The following is an 18,567-nucleotide window of genomic DNA, read 5'->3' as shown; positions in this document are numbered from 1 at the left end:
CCCCTGTATATAGCCTCCACGTTGACTCTGTACCGTAATAACCTGTACATAGCCTCCACATTGACTCTGTATCGGTTCCCCCTGTATATAGTCTCCAGATTGACTCTGTACCGGTACCCCATGTATATGTACCGGTACCCCATGAATATAGCCTCCACATTGACTCTGTACCGTAATAACCTGTATATAGCCTCCACATTGACTTTGTACCGTAATAACCTGTATATAGCCTCCACATTGACTTTATACCGTAATAACCTGTATATAGCCTCCACATTGACTTTATACTTTAATAACCTGTATATAGTCCCGTTATTGTTATTTTACTGCTGCTCTTTAATTGTTCCTTTTATTTCTTATTATTTTTAGTAATTTATTTAAATGCATTGTTGGTTAAGGGCTGGTCAGTCAGCATTTCACTGTGAGGTCTACACCTGTTGGTTAAGGACTGGTCAGTCAGCATTTCACTGTGAGGTCTACACCTGTTGGTTAAGGGCTGGTCAGTCAGCGTTTCACTGTGAGGTCTACACCTGTTGGTTAAGGGATGACAACACTACATAAAGAGAGACCTAAGACAACAACATAGCAAGGCAGCATCACATTACAACACAGCATGGTAGCAACACAACATGACAACGTCTCTGATAAAAATCAATGTATTTTCTGCCATATTGCTCACACCAGCTAGACTACAACTGACAGTGAAAGTCACATTTTAATGATCAACGTTCATGGGAAAATTTCACATCGTAAGTTGTTACTAATTTAAACATGCTCTACAGCCTACTTGTTGTCACATTTATTTCACAATTCCTATTTGTGCACATATCTGTTTTTAGGACATTTGACAAAGTTAATGTCCGTATCAGGGCTCCCTATTAGTCACTATTGTTCCAATATGATGTTCCAATATGTCCCGAGAGGCGCAGCGGTCTTAGGCAGTGCTTGAGGCGTCACTACAGACACAGCCTGGAATCAAACCAGGGTATCACAGCCTGCCATGATTGGGAGTCCCATAGGGCTGCCTACAATTGGCGTCGTCCGGGTTTGGCCGGTGTAGGTCGTCTTAATTGTTCTTAACTGACTTGCCTAGTTGAAATAATGGTTACATTAAAAAAAAAATCTGAACAGAAGACGGAGATAGATATCACGAGATGACATGAAGTTAATGTCCATATCAGAACACTAGATGGAACCAGATATCCCGAGATGACATGAAGTTATTGTCCATATCAGAACACTAGATGGAGCTAGATATCCCGAGATGACATGAAGTTATTGTCCATATCAGAACACTAGATGGAGCTAGATATCCCGAGATGACATTAAGTTATTGTCCATATCAGAACACTAGATGGAGCTAGATATCGCGAGATGACATGAAGTTATTGTCCATATCAGAACACTAGATGGAGCTAGATATCGCGAGACAACATGAAGTTAATGTCCATATAAGAACACTAGATGGAGCTAGATATCGCGAGATGACATAAAGTTTAATGTCCATATCAGCGCACTAGATGGAGCTAGATATCGCGAGATGATATGCAACTAGAAGTACTGTAAGTGAAAGTGAAAATAAAGTGTGAAACTCCACCTCCCTTTTCCTCCGTTATTTCTGGAACAGACGCAGTGTTACATTCTGTTCGTTGACAAATTAGCCTTTCAACTGTTTTGGTTTATTTTTCTAAACTCCTAATAGTTTTATTTACCAGTTACAAACAGCTTTACCTTGGAGTCAGACTTGTTTTGTTCGTGAAATGAAGACCTTTCCGACCTCGGCGGTCTGGTGTTTTGGGATTCTGATCATCAGTGTTTCATTGATAACGACAGGTAGGACACAACATTATTCCTTCATTATTTAGACTGTAGGCTATTTTATTATCTGAACATCATATTAACAAGAAAGCAACGGGGGGAATTCAAGTGCAGGATCATAACCGAGTACAGGAAATGTAGATGTCTTGTCGTCTGATCAGACAGGGTAGTTTGGGTGTGGTGGTGGTGCTGTTGAGTAGAAACACTGTTTTCACGATACTTCGATACAACAGTGACTTTTTCGTAGCAGGTTAGGCGAATTTACGATGTAGGTTAGGAGAATTAGTTAAGTTTAGGTAAAGTGTTCGTTACGAAAATCGTAACTTTATATCGAAGTGGCTCATGAAGTAGAGGGTGTTAAATTGTTGGGCTAAAGGAAGTGTCATAAAGTAGAGGGTGTTAAATTGTTGGGCTAAAGGAAGTGTCATAAAGTAGAGGGTGTTAAATTGTTGGGCTAAAGGAAGTGTCATAAAGTAGAGGGTGTTAAATTGTTGGGCTAAAGGAAGTGTCATAAAGTAGAGGGTGTTAAATTGTTGGGCTAAAGGAAGTGTCATAAAGTAGAGGGTGTTAAATTGTTGGGCTAAAGGAAGTGTCATAAAGTAGAGGGTGTTAAATTGTTGGGCTAAAGGAAGTGTCATAAAGTAGAGGGTGTTAAATTGTTGGGCTAAAGGAAGTGTCATAAAGTAGAGGGTGTTAAATTGTTAGGCTAAACTACGACTTACTACCCTTTAGTTTGTCCATTTTCATCTCACACGATTTTACACAAATTTTACATTAGTTGAAATTTCAATAGCTCCTTGGTCATGTGACCTACTGACTTCAAACAAGGGCAAGCAAATGATTGAAAGGGGTGATTATCGGCCTCCTGGGTGGCACACTGCATCGCAGTGCTAGCTGTGCCACCAGAGATTCTGGGTTCGAGCCCAGGCTCTGTCGCAGCCGGCCGTGACCGCGAGGCTCATTGGGCGGTGCACAATTGGGCCAGTGTCGTCCATGTTAGGATTTTGTCCAATGGGACAAATGAAATTGGGGAGAAAAAAAGGGGTAAAAAAAGAAAGGGGTTATTATTTTCTGTTGTTGTTCCGACACCCGGTTGATACTACGATTTTTGGTTCTCAAGCCTATAAATATTGTGCACTTGATGGTGTAAAAACCAGTTAAAGTCCACTAAAGGTTAGCAGTCTGTAAGACAGAAAAGCCTCTGATGCCACCGGTCGTGACTCAGGGGTTGGGGGCAGCAGGCTGTGGAGGGTTGGGGACTTAGTCTCTGAGCGGATAAAAGCGTGCGGGTTACCAGGTGCACAAGGAGGCCTCCATCAGGCGCCCACTAAGTGTACATTGTTTGAGGTCAGTAGGTTACATGAACAAGGAGCTATTGAAATTAAAATGTAAAAAAAAAGTTTGTAATTTGTTTTACGCTCCCTAATTAATTCAACCATGAATACAAAATGCTGCTCACATTTCCACGTTTATTAGCTTTGCAAAGTGAATGTCCAAATCGTGAAAATAAGACCTGTGCAATGTTGTGTGCAATTTTTCCAACAGCATGACACTTATTTTGGAGTCTGTGGCTCAAGAGGTTTAAAAGTGCGAATATCCATCGAATATCCAACCTGATTTTGGTGCATTTTACGATTTGCATTGAAGAGAGACAAATAATTCAGATGGTAAAACGTATTCTCTTTGGTCATAAATATGGCTGAAGCTAAGGAAGAGTTGACTCACCAGGTTGAAATAATATAGGTTAGATTTGGGATCAAAGGGTTATGTTATGGTTAAGTATAATTTAGTGAGTGTTAAGATTAGGGTAATGCCTATAGAGATAGGTCTTTATATCAGTACCATTATAGATTAGGGTAATGACTATAGAGATAGGTCTTTATATCAGTACCATTATAGATTAGGGTAATGACTATAGAGATAGGTCTTTATATCAGTACCATTATAGATTAGGGTAATGACTATAGAGATAGGTCTTTATATCAGTACCATTATAGATTAGGGTAATGACTATAGAGATAGGTCTTTATATCAGTACCATTATAGATTAGGGTAATGACTATAGAGATAGGTCTTTATATCAGTACCATTATAGATTAGGGTAATGACTATAGAGATAGGTCTTTATATCAGTACCATTATAGATTAGGGTAATGACTATAGAGATAGGTCTTTATATCAGTACCGTTATAGATAAGTCTTTATATCAGCACCATTATAGATTAGGGTAATGACTATAGAGATAGGTCTTTATATCATTACCATTATAGATAGGTCTTTATATCAGTACCATTATAGATTAGGGTAATGACTATAGAGGTTGGTCTTTATATCAGTACCATTATAGATTAGGGTAATGACTATAGAGATAGGTCTTTATATCAGTACCATTATAGATTAGGGTAATGACTATAGAGATAGGTCTTTATATCAGTGCCATTATAGATTAGGGTAATGACTATAGAGATAGGTCTTTATATCAGTACCATTATAGATTAGGGTAATGACTATAGAGGTAGAGGATTCATCTTTATATCAGTACCATTATAGATTAGGGTAATGATTATAGAGGTAGAGGATTCATCTTTATATCAGTACCATTATAGATTAGGGTAATGACTATAGAGAAGTCTTTATATCAGTACCATTATAGATTAGGGTAATGACTATAGAGATAGGTCTTTATATCAGTACCATTATAGATTAGGGTAATGACTATAGAGATAGGTCTTTATATCAGTACCATTATAGATTAGGGTAATGACTATAGAGATAGGTCTTTATATCAGTACCATTATAGATTAGGGTAATGACTATAGAGATAGGTCTTTATATCAGTACCATTATAGATTAGGGTAATGACTATAGAGATAGGTCTTTATATCAGTACCGTTATAGATAAGTCTTTATATCAGCACCATTATAGATTAGGGTAATGACTATAGAGATAGGTCTTTATATCATTACCATTATAGATAGGTCTTTATATCAGTACCATTATAGATTAGGGTAATGACTATAGAGGTTGGTCTTTATATCAGTACCATTATAGATTAGGGTAATGACTATAGAGATAGGTCTTTATATCAGTACCATTATAGATTAGGGTAATGACTATAGAGATAGGTCTTTATATCAGTGCCATTATAGATTAGGGTAATGACTATAGAGATAGGTCTTTATATCAGTACCATTATAGATTAGGGTAATGACTATAGAGGTAGAGGATTCATCTTTATATCAGTACCATTATAGATTAGGGTAATGATTATAGAGGTAGAGGATTCATCTTTATATCAGTACCATTATAGATTAGGGTAATGACTATAGAGAAGTCTTTATATCAGTACCATTATAGATTAGGGTAATGACTATAGAGATAGGTCTTTATATCAGTACCATTATAGATTAGGGTAATGACTATAGAGGTAGAGGATTCATCTTTATATCAGTACCATTATAGATTAGGGTAATGACTATAGAGATAGGTCTTTATAGCAGTACCATTATATATTAAGGTAATGACTATAGAGATAGGTCTTTATATCAGTACCATTATAGATAAGGGTAATGACTATAGAGAGAATTCTTTATAACAGTACCATTATAGATTAGGGTAATGACTATAGAGATAGGTCTTTATACATGTGGTGCTGTAGGGTGGTGGTGCTGTAGGGTGGTGGTGCTGTAGGGTAGAAACACTGTTTTCACGCTACTTCGATACGACAGTGACTTTTTCGTTGCAGGTTAGGCGAATTTACGATGTAGGTTAGGAGAATTAGTTAAGTTTAGGTAAAGTGTTAGCAAAAATGCTCTCCTAACTTGTTACGAAAATCGTAGCTGTATCGACGTGTCGCACGAAGTAGAGGGTGTTAAATTGTTGGGCTGAAGGAAGTGTCGCCATGTTTATGACTAAAAAGAGGAGACGTTTTACACCGAAGATGGAGAGAACACATTACACCGGTTTTAACGTCTCTGTACCGGTTGCCAACCGAAGTAAAGACGATTCAGGTCGGATATTCGCCTGTAGTTTTCCTTCCTCCACCAACAGCAGTTAGGGACCGTCAACATAGTGACAAATCCCATTTTTCTAATTTCAATAGTTAAAGGACACCAGAGGACAAAAATCAGTTAACCACCTAACTGAGGAACTCAATTTAACCTTGCGCAATACCCTAGATGCAGTTGCACCCCTAAAAACTAAAAACATTTCTCATACGAAAGTAGCTCCCTGGTACACAGAAAATACCCGAGCTCTGAAGCAAGCTTCCAGAAAATTGGAACGGAAATGGCGCCACACCAAACTGGAAGTCTTCCGACTAGCTTGGAACAGTACTGTGCAGTACCGAAGAGCCCTTACTGCTGCTCGATCATCCTATTTTTCTAACTTAATTGAGGAAAATAAGAACAATCCGAAATTCCTTTTTGATACTGTCGCAAAGCTAACTAAAAAGCAGCATTCCCCAAGAGAGGATGACTTTCACTTTAGCAGTGATAAATTCATGAACTTCTTTGAGGAAAAGATTATGATTATTAGAAAGCAAATTACGGACTCCTCCCTGGTCTTCCTCCCTCATCATTCCTTCCTCTGTTAGAGATCATGTATTCAGCTGGTCTTCCTCCCTCGTCATGTATTCAGCTGGTCTTCCTCCCTCATCATTCCTTCCTCTGTTAGAGATCATGTATTCAGCTTGTCTTCCTCCCTCATCATTCAGCTGGTCTTCCTCCCTCATCATTCAGCTGGTCTTCCTCCCTCATCATTCCTTCCTCTGTTAGAGATCATGTATTCTGCTGGTCTTCCTCCCTCATCATTCCTTCCTCTGTTAGAGATCATGTATTCAGCTGGTCTTCCTCTCTCGTCATTCCTTCCTCTGTTATAGATCATGTATTCAGCTGGTCTTCCTCTCTCGTCATGTATTCAACTGGTCTTCCACCCTCATCATTCCTTCCTCTGTTATAGATCATGTATTCAGCTTGTCTTCCTCCCTCAACTATAGAGCCTTTCTACCAGTGTCAAGAAGAGACTGCACATTTATAATCAAGAATTAGAACAATGACTGTCTGTTCCAAGGTAGAAATGAATGAACTATATCGCCAGACTGGCTAGAATGCTAATCTACACTGGCTGACCTTGGCTCTGGGCGAGGTGGGAAGGCTTGAGAACTATAGAGCCTTTCTACCAGTGTCAAGAAGAGACGGAACATTTAGAAAACGCTGATAGGATAGTCGTTCTGTACAAATAGGATAGCCATGAATTCAAAAGACCTACATAAACCTAAATAAAGTTTTAACCTGAGTAGTCTATCTGTATATGGGAAGTTGTCTGACTATGAATAAGTAGCAGATAGATATATTAAAACAGGTGAGGATAAATTAGGCTTGGTGAGAAGGCAGGGTAATTCTAGGCAAACAGAAAAATTGAACCTGTACAATGCTGAAAGAAATTAATATCTAAAGAAGAGGAGAGGGAAACTTAGTCTAGGTATTGAGATATGAGATATTAACGTTGAAAGTCCCAAGGAGAACATCCTACGGGTGAAATGTAATGTCCGATCAAAAGTCATCTATAGATGAGGTTTCCAGGAAGGAGAAATACATACTGATTATCATTAAAGAGACACACACATAGTCAGACAGAAAAGCAACTAAGTAACGGCAGATTCATAGAAATACACGCACATAGAAGGTCAAATTAAATATAAAAAGGCATAGATAAGTGATTAAATACCATATCTACTAGTAACGGTAAGGATTAATCATGGGTAGTAAATCCTCCAAGGAGGTCCCGGAATGGACGGGAGATTACCGTTATATGGAGCAGAAAGACAGAAGGAATATGATTTAAAATGAGAAAAAAGGTATGGTTTTGATGGGCATCTAGATGTTGAAAAGTTAGAAGTTCTTATAAAACAGATACATAAGGAATGTGGCTGGGATGGAGGGCAACGAACCCACTGTTAGGGTCTATCGAACCTGGACACAGAGGGACGTAGAAAAGGCAGTAGAAGGTATTCCACACCCTAAAACAGGAATGGCAGGGAGAGATCTAAACGGACTGGCGTCCAGTTTCAGGTTAAACACAGGGGAGGTGGAAAGAGCAGTTAGAACCATAGTGGGAAAGGATTGGTTTCCTGTGCACGGAGCCTGGGTGCCAACGGGGAATAATGGGGACATTATACAGTGGAGCGCAGGACTTGGGGAGCCATTCAGAGCAAAAATTACAGAACTCTGCGCTAACCTAACTGAACATTACCACCGACACGCCGACTTCTCTAAGGTAACTGAATGTAGACAGGGAGAAAATGAGACAGTCAGTCAGTACCTAGAACGTTTAAAAGATGTATTTAATGCCAACAGTGGTACGCCAGAACCAGCTCTGAGGGGGGGGGGATCAAAATACTCCTTATCATCAGCAACTAAAAATAGCCTTATTAACTGGAATGCGCGTTGAAATCAGTAGGGAGGTGAAAAATAACTTAGTGGGGTGGGGATTGGCAACTCTCAGAGGTAAAAATAACTTAGTGGGGTGGGGGTTGGCAACTTTCGCAGAGGTAAAAATAACTTAGTGGGGTGGGGGTTGGCAACTCTCGCAGAGGTAAAAATAACTTAGTGGGGTGGGGGTTGGCAACTCTCGCAACTCTCTTTAAATCTGCGTATTCCTTCAAAGCTCAGTTGTCCTGAGTCTGCACAACTCTGCCAGGACCTAGGATCAAGAGAGACGCTCAAGTGTTTTAGTACTATATCTCTTGACACAATGATGAAAATACTCATGGCCTCTAAACCTTCAAGCTGCATACTGGACCCTATTCCAACTAAACTACTGAAAGAGCTGCTTCCTGTGCTTGGCCCTCCTATGTTGAACATAATAAACGGCTCCCTATCCACCGGATGTGTACCAAACTCACTAAAAGTGGCAGTAATAAAGCCTCTCTTGAAAAAGCCAAACCTTGACCCAGTAAATATAAAAAACTATCGGCCTATATCGAATCTTCCATTCCTCTCAAAAATTTTAGAAAAGGCTGTTGCGCAGCAACTCACTGCCTTCCTGAAGACAAACAATGTATACGAAATGCTTCAGTCTGGTTTTAGACCCCATCATAGCACTGAGATGATATGATACAGCACACTAACTGGCTCTTTCTGGGTCTGGGACAATGTGCTGTCTGGGATGAGGGGTCTGAGACAATGTACTGTCTGGGATGAGGGGTCTGGGACAATGTACTGTCTGGGATGAGGTGTCTGAGGCAATTGCTGTCTGGGAGGAGAGTTGTGGGACAATGTGCTGTCTGGGATGAGGGGTCTGGGACAATGTGCTGTCTGGGATGAGGGGTCTGGGACAATGTGCTGTCTGGGATGAGAGGTGTGGGACAATGTGCTGTCTGGGATGAGGGGTCTGGGACAATGTGCTGTCTGGGATGAGGGGTCTGGGACAATGTGCTGTCTGGGATGAGGAGTCTGGGACAATGTACTGTCTGGTATGAGGGGTCTGGGATGAGGTGTCTGGGATGAGGGGTCTGGGATGAGGGGTCTGGGATGTGGGGTCTGGGATGAGGGGTCTGGGATGTGGGGTCTGGGATGAGGGGTCTGGGATGAGGGGTCTTGGACAATGTACTGTCTGGGATGACTGGTCTGGGACAATGTACTGTCTGGGATGAGGGGTCTGGGACAATGTGCTGTCTGGGATGAGGAGTCTGGGACAATGTACTGTCTGGTATGAGGGGTCTGGGATGAGGGGTCTGGGATGAGGAGTCTGGGACAATGTACTGTCTGGTATGAGGGGTCTGGGATGAGGAGTCTGGGATGAGGAGTCTGGGATGAGGAGTCTGGGATGAGGAGTCTGGGATGAGGTGTCTGGGATGAGGAGTCTGGGACAATGTACTGTCTGGGATGAGGAGTCTGGGATGAGGAGTCTGGGATGAGGAGTCTGGGATGAGGAGTCTGGGATGAGGTGTCTGGGATGAGGAGTCTGGGACAATGTACTGTCTGGGATGAGGAATAATACAGAATAATAAAACAATCACATTCAACTTCATTCCTCAATCAATCATCTAACTGGCATCGGCACATCTTATCTGTTATCCTGAGAATGGGGGGTTGGTAACTTATGATTATTAGCCAGTCTGGCGATATAGTTCAATCAATCATCTAACTGGCATCGGCACATCTTATCTGTTATCCTGAGAATGGGGGGTTGGTAACTTATGATTATTAGCCAGTCTGGCGATATAGTTCAATCAATCATCTAACTGGCATCGGCACATCTTATCTGTTATCCTGAGAATGGGGGGTTGGTAACTTATGATTATTAGCCAGTCTGGCGATATAGTTCAATCAATCATCTAACTGGCATCGGCACATCTTATCTGTTATCCTGAGAATGGGGGGTTGGTAACTTATGATTATTTTCTTAATGAATGAAGTTACATATCGAGGGAGTTTCTGTCATATTGATTTGTAAATAAATAAGAGAATGCATCTCTCTTCTTTCAGACAGAGAAGTCCATCCCACATTAAGTACAGACTACAGTGAGTCCTAACATTGTCCCCTGTGATAAAACATATTGGTAGACGGTGGCCAAGGGTTTTTAAACAGAGGTTGCATCAATAAGGGATCATATCTTTCACCTGGATTCACCTGGTCCGTCTGTCATGGAAAGAGCAGGTGTTCATAATGTTTTGTATACTCAGTGTATAGTTGCTGACAGCCTGCAGTACCCCGGTTGGCCTTCAATTTGAGTTACTTAATGAGAGGGGGCAGCACTGAGCTAGCCTGCATGTTATGTCTAATGGCAGCCTGCAGTACCCCGGTTGGCCTTCAACTTGAGTTACTTAATGAGAGGGGGCAGCACTGAGCTAGCCTGCATGTTATGTCTAATGTCAGCCTGCAGTACCCCGGTTGGCCTTCCACTTGAGTTACTTAATGAGAGGGGGCAGCACTGAGCTAGCCTGCAACGTCACTTCCTGGAGTAGCTCAAACTGTCTACATAAATCTCCCACATGAGACACCATCTTAACCACCTTCATTTGGCTTCAATGCTGTTGAGTCTTCACATGGGAATGAATGGTGTCGTGATTGGTGGCTTTGTTCATTCATATGGCCAAAGTCCAGTTGTCTTTAACTGTGTGATTGGTGGCTTTGTTCATTCATATGGCCAAAGTCCAGTTATCTCTGACTGTGTCCTTTGTTTTTCTCCAGGGTCGTCTGAGGTTCAGGTTGTTGGACCGGCTGACCGAGTCATAGCCTTAGCTGGTGATGACATCATTCTACCATGTTCCTTGAAACCCAGTGTCAGTGCTGAGGACATGACAGTGCAGTGGACAAGATTGAACCTGAAAGCAGACATCCTCCATCTTTACCGTGACCATCAAGACTCCTATGTGGATCAGTCTCCATCCTACAGGGGAAGGACATCAATGTTTCATGAAGAACTGAAGAACGGCAACGTCTCCTTAAAGCTGACCAGAGTTACTCTCTCTGATGGTGGATGCTACAGGTGCTTCATTCCAACACTGACCAGCCAGGTGAAGGAAACCACCGTTCAACTCCTTGTTGGTGAGTCATGAATACTGGAGATGTGATCAGAGGTTGTATTGGTAAATCTGGCTAAATGATTGGCTGCTGAAATATCAACATGTCTTCCTCCCTCATCATTCCTTCCTCTGTTATAGATCATGTATTCAGCTGGACTTCCTCCCTCATCATGTATTCAGCTGATCTTCCTCCCTCATCATTCCTTCCTCTGTTAGAGATCATGTATTCAGCTTGTCTTCCTCCCTCATCATTCAGCTGGTCTTCCTCCCTCATCATTCGTTCCTCTTTCAAAGATCATCTATTCAGCTTGTCTTCCTCCCTCATCATTCAGCTGGTCTTCCTCCCTCATCATTCAGCTGGTCTTCCTCCCTCATCATTCCTTCCTCTGTTAGAGATCATGTATTCAGCTGGTCTTCCTCCCTCGTCATGTATTCAGCTGGTCTTCCTCCCTCATCATTCCTTCTTCTGTTATAGATCATGTATTCAGCTAGTCTTCCTCCCTCATCATTCAGATGGTCTAACTCCCTCATCATTCAGCTGGTCTTCCTCCCTCATCATTCCTTCCTCTGTTAGAGATCATGTATTCAGCTGGTCTTCCTCCCTCATCATGTATTCAGCTGGTCTTCCTCCCTCATCATTCCTTCCTCTGTTATAGATCATGTATTCAGCTTGTCTTCCTCACTCATCATTCAGCTGTTCTTCCTCCCTCATCATTCAGCTGGTCTTCCTCCCTCATCATTCCTTCCTATGTTAGAGTTCATGTATTCAGCTGGTCTTCCTCCCTCGTCATGTATTCAGCTGGTCTTCCTCCCTCATCATTCCTTCCTCTGTTATTGATCATGTATTCAGCTTGTCTTCCTCCCTCATCATTCAGCTGGTCTTCCTCCCTCATCATTCAGCTGGTCTTCCTCCCTCATCATTCCTTCCTCTGTTAGAGATCATGTATTCTGCTGGTCTTCCTCCCTCATCATTCCTTCCTCTGTTAGAGATCATGTATTCAGCTTGTCTTCCTCCCTCATCATTCAGCTGGTCTTTCTCCCTCATCATTCAGATGGTCTTCCTCCCTCATCATTCCTTCCTCTGTTAGAGATCATGTATTCAGCTGGTCTTCCTCTCTCGTCATTCCTTCCTCTGTTATAGATCATGTATTCAGCTGGTCTTCCTCTCTCGTCATTCCTTCCTCTGTTATAAATCATGTATTCAGCTGGTCTTCCTCCCTCATCATGTATTCAGCTGGTCTTCCTCCCTCATCATTCCTTCCTCTGTTATAGATCATGTATTAAGCTGGTCTTCCTCCCTCATCATGTATTCAGCTGGTCTTCCTCACTCATCATGTATTCAGCTGGTCATCCTCCCTTATCATTCCTTCCTCTGTTATAGATCATGTATTCAGCTGGTCTTCCTCCATCAGTCCTTCCTCTGTTATAGATCATGTGTTCATCTGGTCTTCCTTCCTCATCATTCCTTCCTCTGTTAGAGATCATGTATTCTGCTGGTCTTCCTCCCTCATCATTCCTTCCTCTGTTAGAGATCATGTATTCAGCTTGTCTTCCTCCCTCATCATTCAGCTGGTCTTTCTCCCTCATCATTCAGCTGGTCTTCCTCCCTCATCATTCCTTCCTCTGTTAGAGATCATGTATTCAGCTGATCTTCCTCCCTCATCATGTATTCAGCTGGTCTTCCTCCCTCACCATGTATTCAGCTGGTCTTCCTCCCTTATCATTCCTTCCTCTGTTATAGATCATGTATTCAGCTGGTCTTCCTCCCTCATCATGTATTCAGCTGGTCGTCCTCCCTCATCATTCCTTCCTCTGTTATATATCATGTATTCAGCTGGTCTTCCTCCCTCATCATGTATTCAGCTGGTCTTCCTCCCTCATCATGTATTCAGCTGGTCTTCCTCCCTTATCATTTCTTCCTCTGTTATAGATCATGTACTCAGCTGGTCTTCCTCCTTCATCAGTCCCTCTGTTATAGATAATGTATTCAGCTGGTCTTCCTCCCTCATCATTCCTTCCTCTGTTATAGATCATATATTCAGCTGGTCTTCTTCCCTCATCATTCCTTCCTCTGTTATAGATAATGTATTCAGCTGGTCTTCCTCCCTCATCATTCCTTCCTCTGTTATAGATCATATATTCAGCTGGTCTTCCTCCCTCATCAGTCCTTCCTCTGTTATAGATCATGTATTCAGCAGGTCTTCCTCCCTCATCATATATTCAGCTGGTCTTCCTCCCTCATCAGTCCTTCCTCTGTTATAGATCATGTATTCAGCTGGTCTTCTTCCCTCATCATTCCTTCCTCTGTTATAGATAATGTATTCAGCTGGTCTTCCTCCCTCATCATTCCTTCCTCTGTTATAGATCATGTATTCAGCTGGTCTTCCTCCCTCATCATGTATTCAGCTGGTCTTCCTCCCTCATCATATATTCAGCTGGTCTTCCTCTCTGTTATAGATCATGTATCATTCCTTCCTCTGTTATAGATCATGTGTTCATCTGGTCTTCCTTCCTCATCATTCCTTCCTCTGTTATAGATCATTCAGCTGGTCTTCCTCCCTCATCATCCTTCCTCTGTTATAGATCATGTATTCAGCTGGTCTTCCTCCCTCATCAGTCCTTCCTCTGTTATAGATCATGTATTCAGCTGGTCTTCTTCCCTCATCATTTCCTCTGTTATAGATCCTGGTCTTCTTCCCTCATCATTCCTTCCTCTGTTATAGATAATGTATTCAGCTGGTCTTCCTCCCTCATCATTCCTTCCTCTGTTATAGATCATGTATTCAGCTGGTCTTCCTGCCTCATCATGTATTCAGCTGGTCTTCCTCCCTCATCATGTATTCAGCTGGTCATCCTCCCTTATCATTCCTTCCTCTGTGATAGATCATGTATTCAGCTGGTCTTCCTCCATCAGTACTTCCTCTGTTATAGATAATGTATTCAGCTGGTCTTCCTCCTCTCATCAATCCTTCCTCTGTTATAGATCATGTATTAAGCTGGTCTTCCTCCCTCATCATTCCTTCCTCTGTTATAGATCATGTATTCAGCTGGTCTTCCTCCCTCATCATTCATTCCTCTGTTATAGATCATGTGTTCAGCTGGTCTTCCTCCCTCATCATGTATTCAGCTGGTCTTCCTCCTTCATCAGTCCTTACTCTGTTATAGATCATGTATTCAGCTGGTCTTCCTCCCTCATCAAACCTTCCTCTGTTTTAGATAATGTATTCAGCTGGTCTTCCTCCCTTATCATTGCTTCCTCTGTTATAGATTATGTATTCAGCTGGTCTTCCTCCCTCATCATTCCTTCCTCAGTTATAGATCATGTATTCATCAGGTCTTCCTCACACATCATTCCTTCCTCTGTTATAGATCATGTATTCAGCTGGTCTTCCTCCCTGATCATTCCTTCCTCTGTTAAAGATCATGTATTCAGCTGGTCTTCCTCCCTCATCATTCCTTCCTCTGTTATAGATCATGTATTCAGCTGGTCTTCCTCCCTCATCATGTATTCAGCTGGTCGTCCTCCCTCAACATTCCTTCCTCTGTTATAGGTCATGTATTCAGCTGGTCTTCCTCCCTCATCATGTATTCAGCTGGTCTTACTCCCTCATCATGTATTCAGCTGGTCTTCCTCCCTCATCATGTATTCAGCTGGTCTTCCTCCCTCATCATGTATTCAGCTGGTCTTCCTCCCTCATCATGTATTCAGCTGTCCGTCCTCCCTCATCATTCCTTCCTCTGTTATATATCATGTATTCAGCTGGTCTTCCTCCCTCATCATGTATTCAGCTGGTCTTCCTCCCTTATCATTTCTTCCTCTGTTATAGATCATGTATTCAGCTGATCTTCCTCCCTCATCATGTATTCAGCTGGTCTTCCTCCCTCATCATGTATTCAGCTGGTCTTCTTCCGTTATCATTCCTTCCTCTGTTATACATCAGGTATTCAGCTGGTCTTCCTCCCTCATCATGTATTCAGCTGGTCATCCTCCCTCATCATTACTTCCTCTGTTATATATCATGTATTCAGCTGGTCTTCCTCCCTCATCATGTATTCAGCTGGTCTTCCTCCCTCATCATGTATTCAGCTGGTCTTCCTCCCTTATCATTTCTTCCTCTGTTATAGATCATGTACTCAGCTGGTCTTCCTCCTTCATCAGTCCTTCCTCTGTTATAGATAATGTATTCAGCTGGTCTTCCTCCCTCATCATTCCTTCCTCTGTTATAGATCATATATTCAGCTGGTCTTCCTCCCTCATCAGTCCTTCCTCTGTTATAGATCATGGATTCAGCTGGTCTTCCTCCCTTATCATTCCTTCCTCTGTTATAGATCATGTATTCAGCTGGTCTTCTTCCCTCATCATTCCTTCCTCTGTTATAGATCATGTATTCAGCTGGTCTTCCTCCCTCATCATTCCTTCCTCTGTTATAGATCATGTATTCAGCTGGTCTTCCTCCCTCATCATGTATTCAGCTGGTCTTCCTCCTTCATCAGTCCTTCCTCTGTTATAGATCATGTATTCAGCTGGTCTTCCTCTCTTATCATTCCTTCCTCTGTTATATATCATGTATTCAGCTGTTCTTCCTCCCTCATCATATATTCAGCTGGTCTTCCTCCCTCATCAGTCCTTCCTCTGTTATAGATCATGTATTCAGCTGGTCTTCTTCCCTCATCATTCCTTCCTCTGTTATAGATAATGTATTCAGCTGGTCTTCCTCCCTCATCATTCCTTCCTCTGTTATAGATCATGTATTCAGCTGGTCTTCCTCCCTCATCATGTATTCAGCTGGTCTTCCTCCTTCATCAGTCCTTCCTCTGTTATAGATCATGTATTCAGCTGGTCTTCCTCCATCAGTACTTCCTCTGTTATAGATCATGTATTCATCTGGTCTTCCTCCCTCATCATTCCTTCTTCTGTTATAGATCATGTATTCAGCTGGTCTTCCTCCCTCATCATGTATTCAGCTGGTCTTCCTCCGTCATCAAACCTTCCTCTGTTTTAGATAATGTATTCAGCTGGTTATCATTGCTTCCTCTGTTATAGATTATGTATTCAGCTGGTCTTCCTCCCTCATCATTCCTTCCTCTGTTATAGATCATGTATTCATCTGGTCTTCCTCACACATCATTCCTTCCTCTGTTATAGATCATGTATTCAGCTGGTCTTCCTCCCTCATCATTCCTTCCTCTGTTAAAGATCATGTATTCAGCTGGTCTTCCTCCCTCATCATTCCTTCCTCTGTTATAGATCATGTATTCAGCTGGTCTTCCTCCCTCATCATGTATTCAGCTGGTTGTCCTCCCTCAACATTCCTTCCTCTGTTATAGGTCATGTATTCAGCTGGTCTTCCTCCCTCATCATGTATTCAGCTGGTCTTACTCCCTCATCATGTATTCAGCTGGTCTTCCTCCCTCATCATGTATTCAGCTGGTCTTCCTCCCTCATCATGTATTCAGCTGGTCTTCCTCCCTCATCATGTATTCAGCTGGTCGTCCTCCCTGATCATTCCTTCCTCTGTTATATATCATGTATTCAGCTGGTCTTCCTCCCTCATCATGTATTCAGCTGGTATTCCTCCCTCATCATGTATTCAGCTGGTCTTTCTCCCTTATCATTTCTTCCTCTGTTATAGATCATGTATTCAGCTGATCTTCCTCCCTCATCATGTATTCAGCTGGTCTTCCTCCCTCATCATGTATTCAGCTGGTCTTCCTCCCTTATCATTGCTTCCTCTGTTATAGATTATGTATTCAGCTGGTCTTCCTCCCTCATCATTCCTTCCTCTGTTATAGATCATGTATTCATCTGGTCTTCCTCACACATCATTCCTTCCTCTGTTATAGATCATGTATTCAGCTGGTCTTCCTCCCTCATCATTCCTTCCTCTGTTAAAGATCATGTATTCAGCTGGTCTTCCTCCCTCATCATTCCTTCCTCTGTTATAGATCATGTATTCAGCTGGTCTTCCTCCCTCATCATGTATTCAGCTGGTTGTCCTCCCTCAACATTCCTTCCTCTGTTATAGGTCATGTATTCAGCTGGTCTTCCTCCCTCATCATGTATTCAGCTGGTCTTACTCCCTCATCATGTATTCAGCTGGTCTTCCTCCCTCATCATGTATTCAGCTGGTCTTCCTCCCTCATCATGTATTCAGCTGGTCTTCCTCCCTCATCATGTATTCAGCTGGTCGTCCTCCCTGATCATTCCTTCCTCTGTTATATATCATGTATTCAGCTGGTCTTCCTCCCTCATCATGTATTCAGCTGGTATTCCTCCCTCATCATGTATTCAGCTGGTCTTTCTCCCTTATCATTTCTTCCTCTGTTATAGATCATGTATTCAGCTGATCTTCCTCCCTCATCATGTATTCAGCTGGTCTTCCTCCCTCATCATGTATTCAGCTGGTCTTCCTCCCTTATCATTCCTTCCTCTGTTATAGATCATGTATTCAGCTGGTCTTCCTCCCTCATCATGTATTCAGCTGGTCATCCTCCCTCATCATTACTTCCTCTGTTATAGATCATGTATTCAGCTGGTCTTCCTCCCTCATCATGTATTCAGCTGGTCTTCCTCCCTCATCATGTATTCAGCTGGTCTTCCTCCCTTATCATTTCTTCCTCTGTTATAGATCATGTACTCAGCTGGTCTTCCTCCTTCATCAGTCCTTCCTCTGTTATAGATAATGTATTCAGCTGGTCTTCCTCCCTCATCAGTCCTTCCTCTGTTATAGATCATGTATTCAGCTGGTCTTCCTCCCTTATCATTCCTTCCTCTGTTATAGATCATGTATTCAGCTGGTCTTCTTCCCTCATCATTCCTTCCTCTGTTATAGATCATGTATTCAGCTGGTCTTCCTCCCTCATCATTCCTTCCTCTGTTATAGATCATGTATTCAGCTGGTCTTCCTCCCTCATCATGTATTCAGCTGGTCTTCCCCCTTCATCAGTCCTTCCTCTGTTATAGATTATGTATTCAGCTGGTATTCCTCCCTCATCATGTATTCAGCTGGTCTTCCTCCCTTATTATTCCTTCCTCTGTAATAGATCATGTATTCAGCTGGTCTTCATCCCTCATAATGTATTCAGCTGGTCTTCCTCCCTCATCATTCCTTCCTCTGTTAAAGATCATGTATTCAGCTGGTCTTCCTCCCTCATCATGTATTCAGCTGGTCTTCCTACCTCATCATGTATTCAGCTGGTCATCCTCCCTTATCATTC

The 18,567-nt window shown here is 42.2% G+C and overlaps 1 protein-coding gene across 1 annotated transcript in view; it reads left to right on the top strand.

Moving 5' to 3' along the window:
- Positions 1–1,597: 1,597 nt before the first annotated feature.
- Positions 1,598–18,567, top strand: part of LOC139416999 (butyrophilin-like protein 10) — a 41,213-nt gene continuing 24,243 nt past the window's right edge. The window contains exons 1-2 of the mRNA XM_071166231.1: positions 1,598–1,833; positions 11,015–11,371. Of these exons, the coding sequence (XP_071022332.1) occupies positions 1,761–1,833; positions 11,015–11,371 (430 nt within the window). The 5' untranslated portion in view covers positions 1,598–1,760. The remainder of the gene's footprint in view (positions 1,834–11,014; positions 11,372–18,567) is intronic.

The sequence above is a fragment of the Oncorhynchus clarkii genome, chromosome 9, assembly GCF_045791955.1.
Source record: "Oncorhynchus clarkii lewisi isolate Uvic-CL-2024 chromosome 9, UVic_Ocla_1.0, whole genome shotgun sequence".
Taxonomy (NCBI): domain Eukaryota; kingdom Metazoa; phylum Chordata; class Actinopteri; order Salmoniformes; family Salmonidae; genus Oncorhynchus; species Oncorhynchus clarkii.
This window is presented reverse-complemented; position numbering and strand designations above follow the sequence as displayed.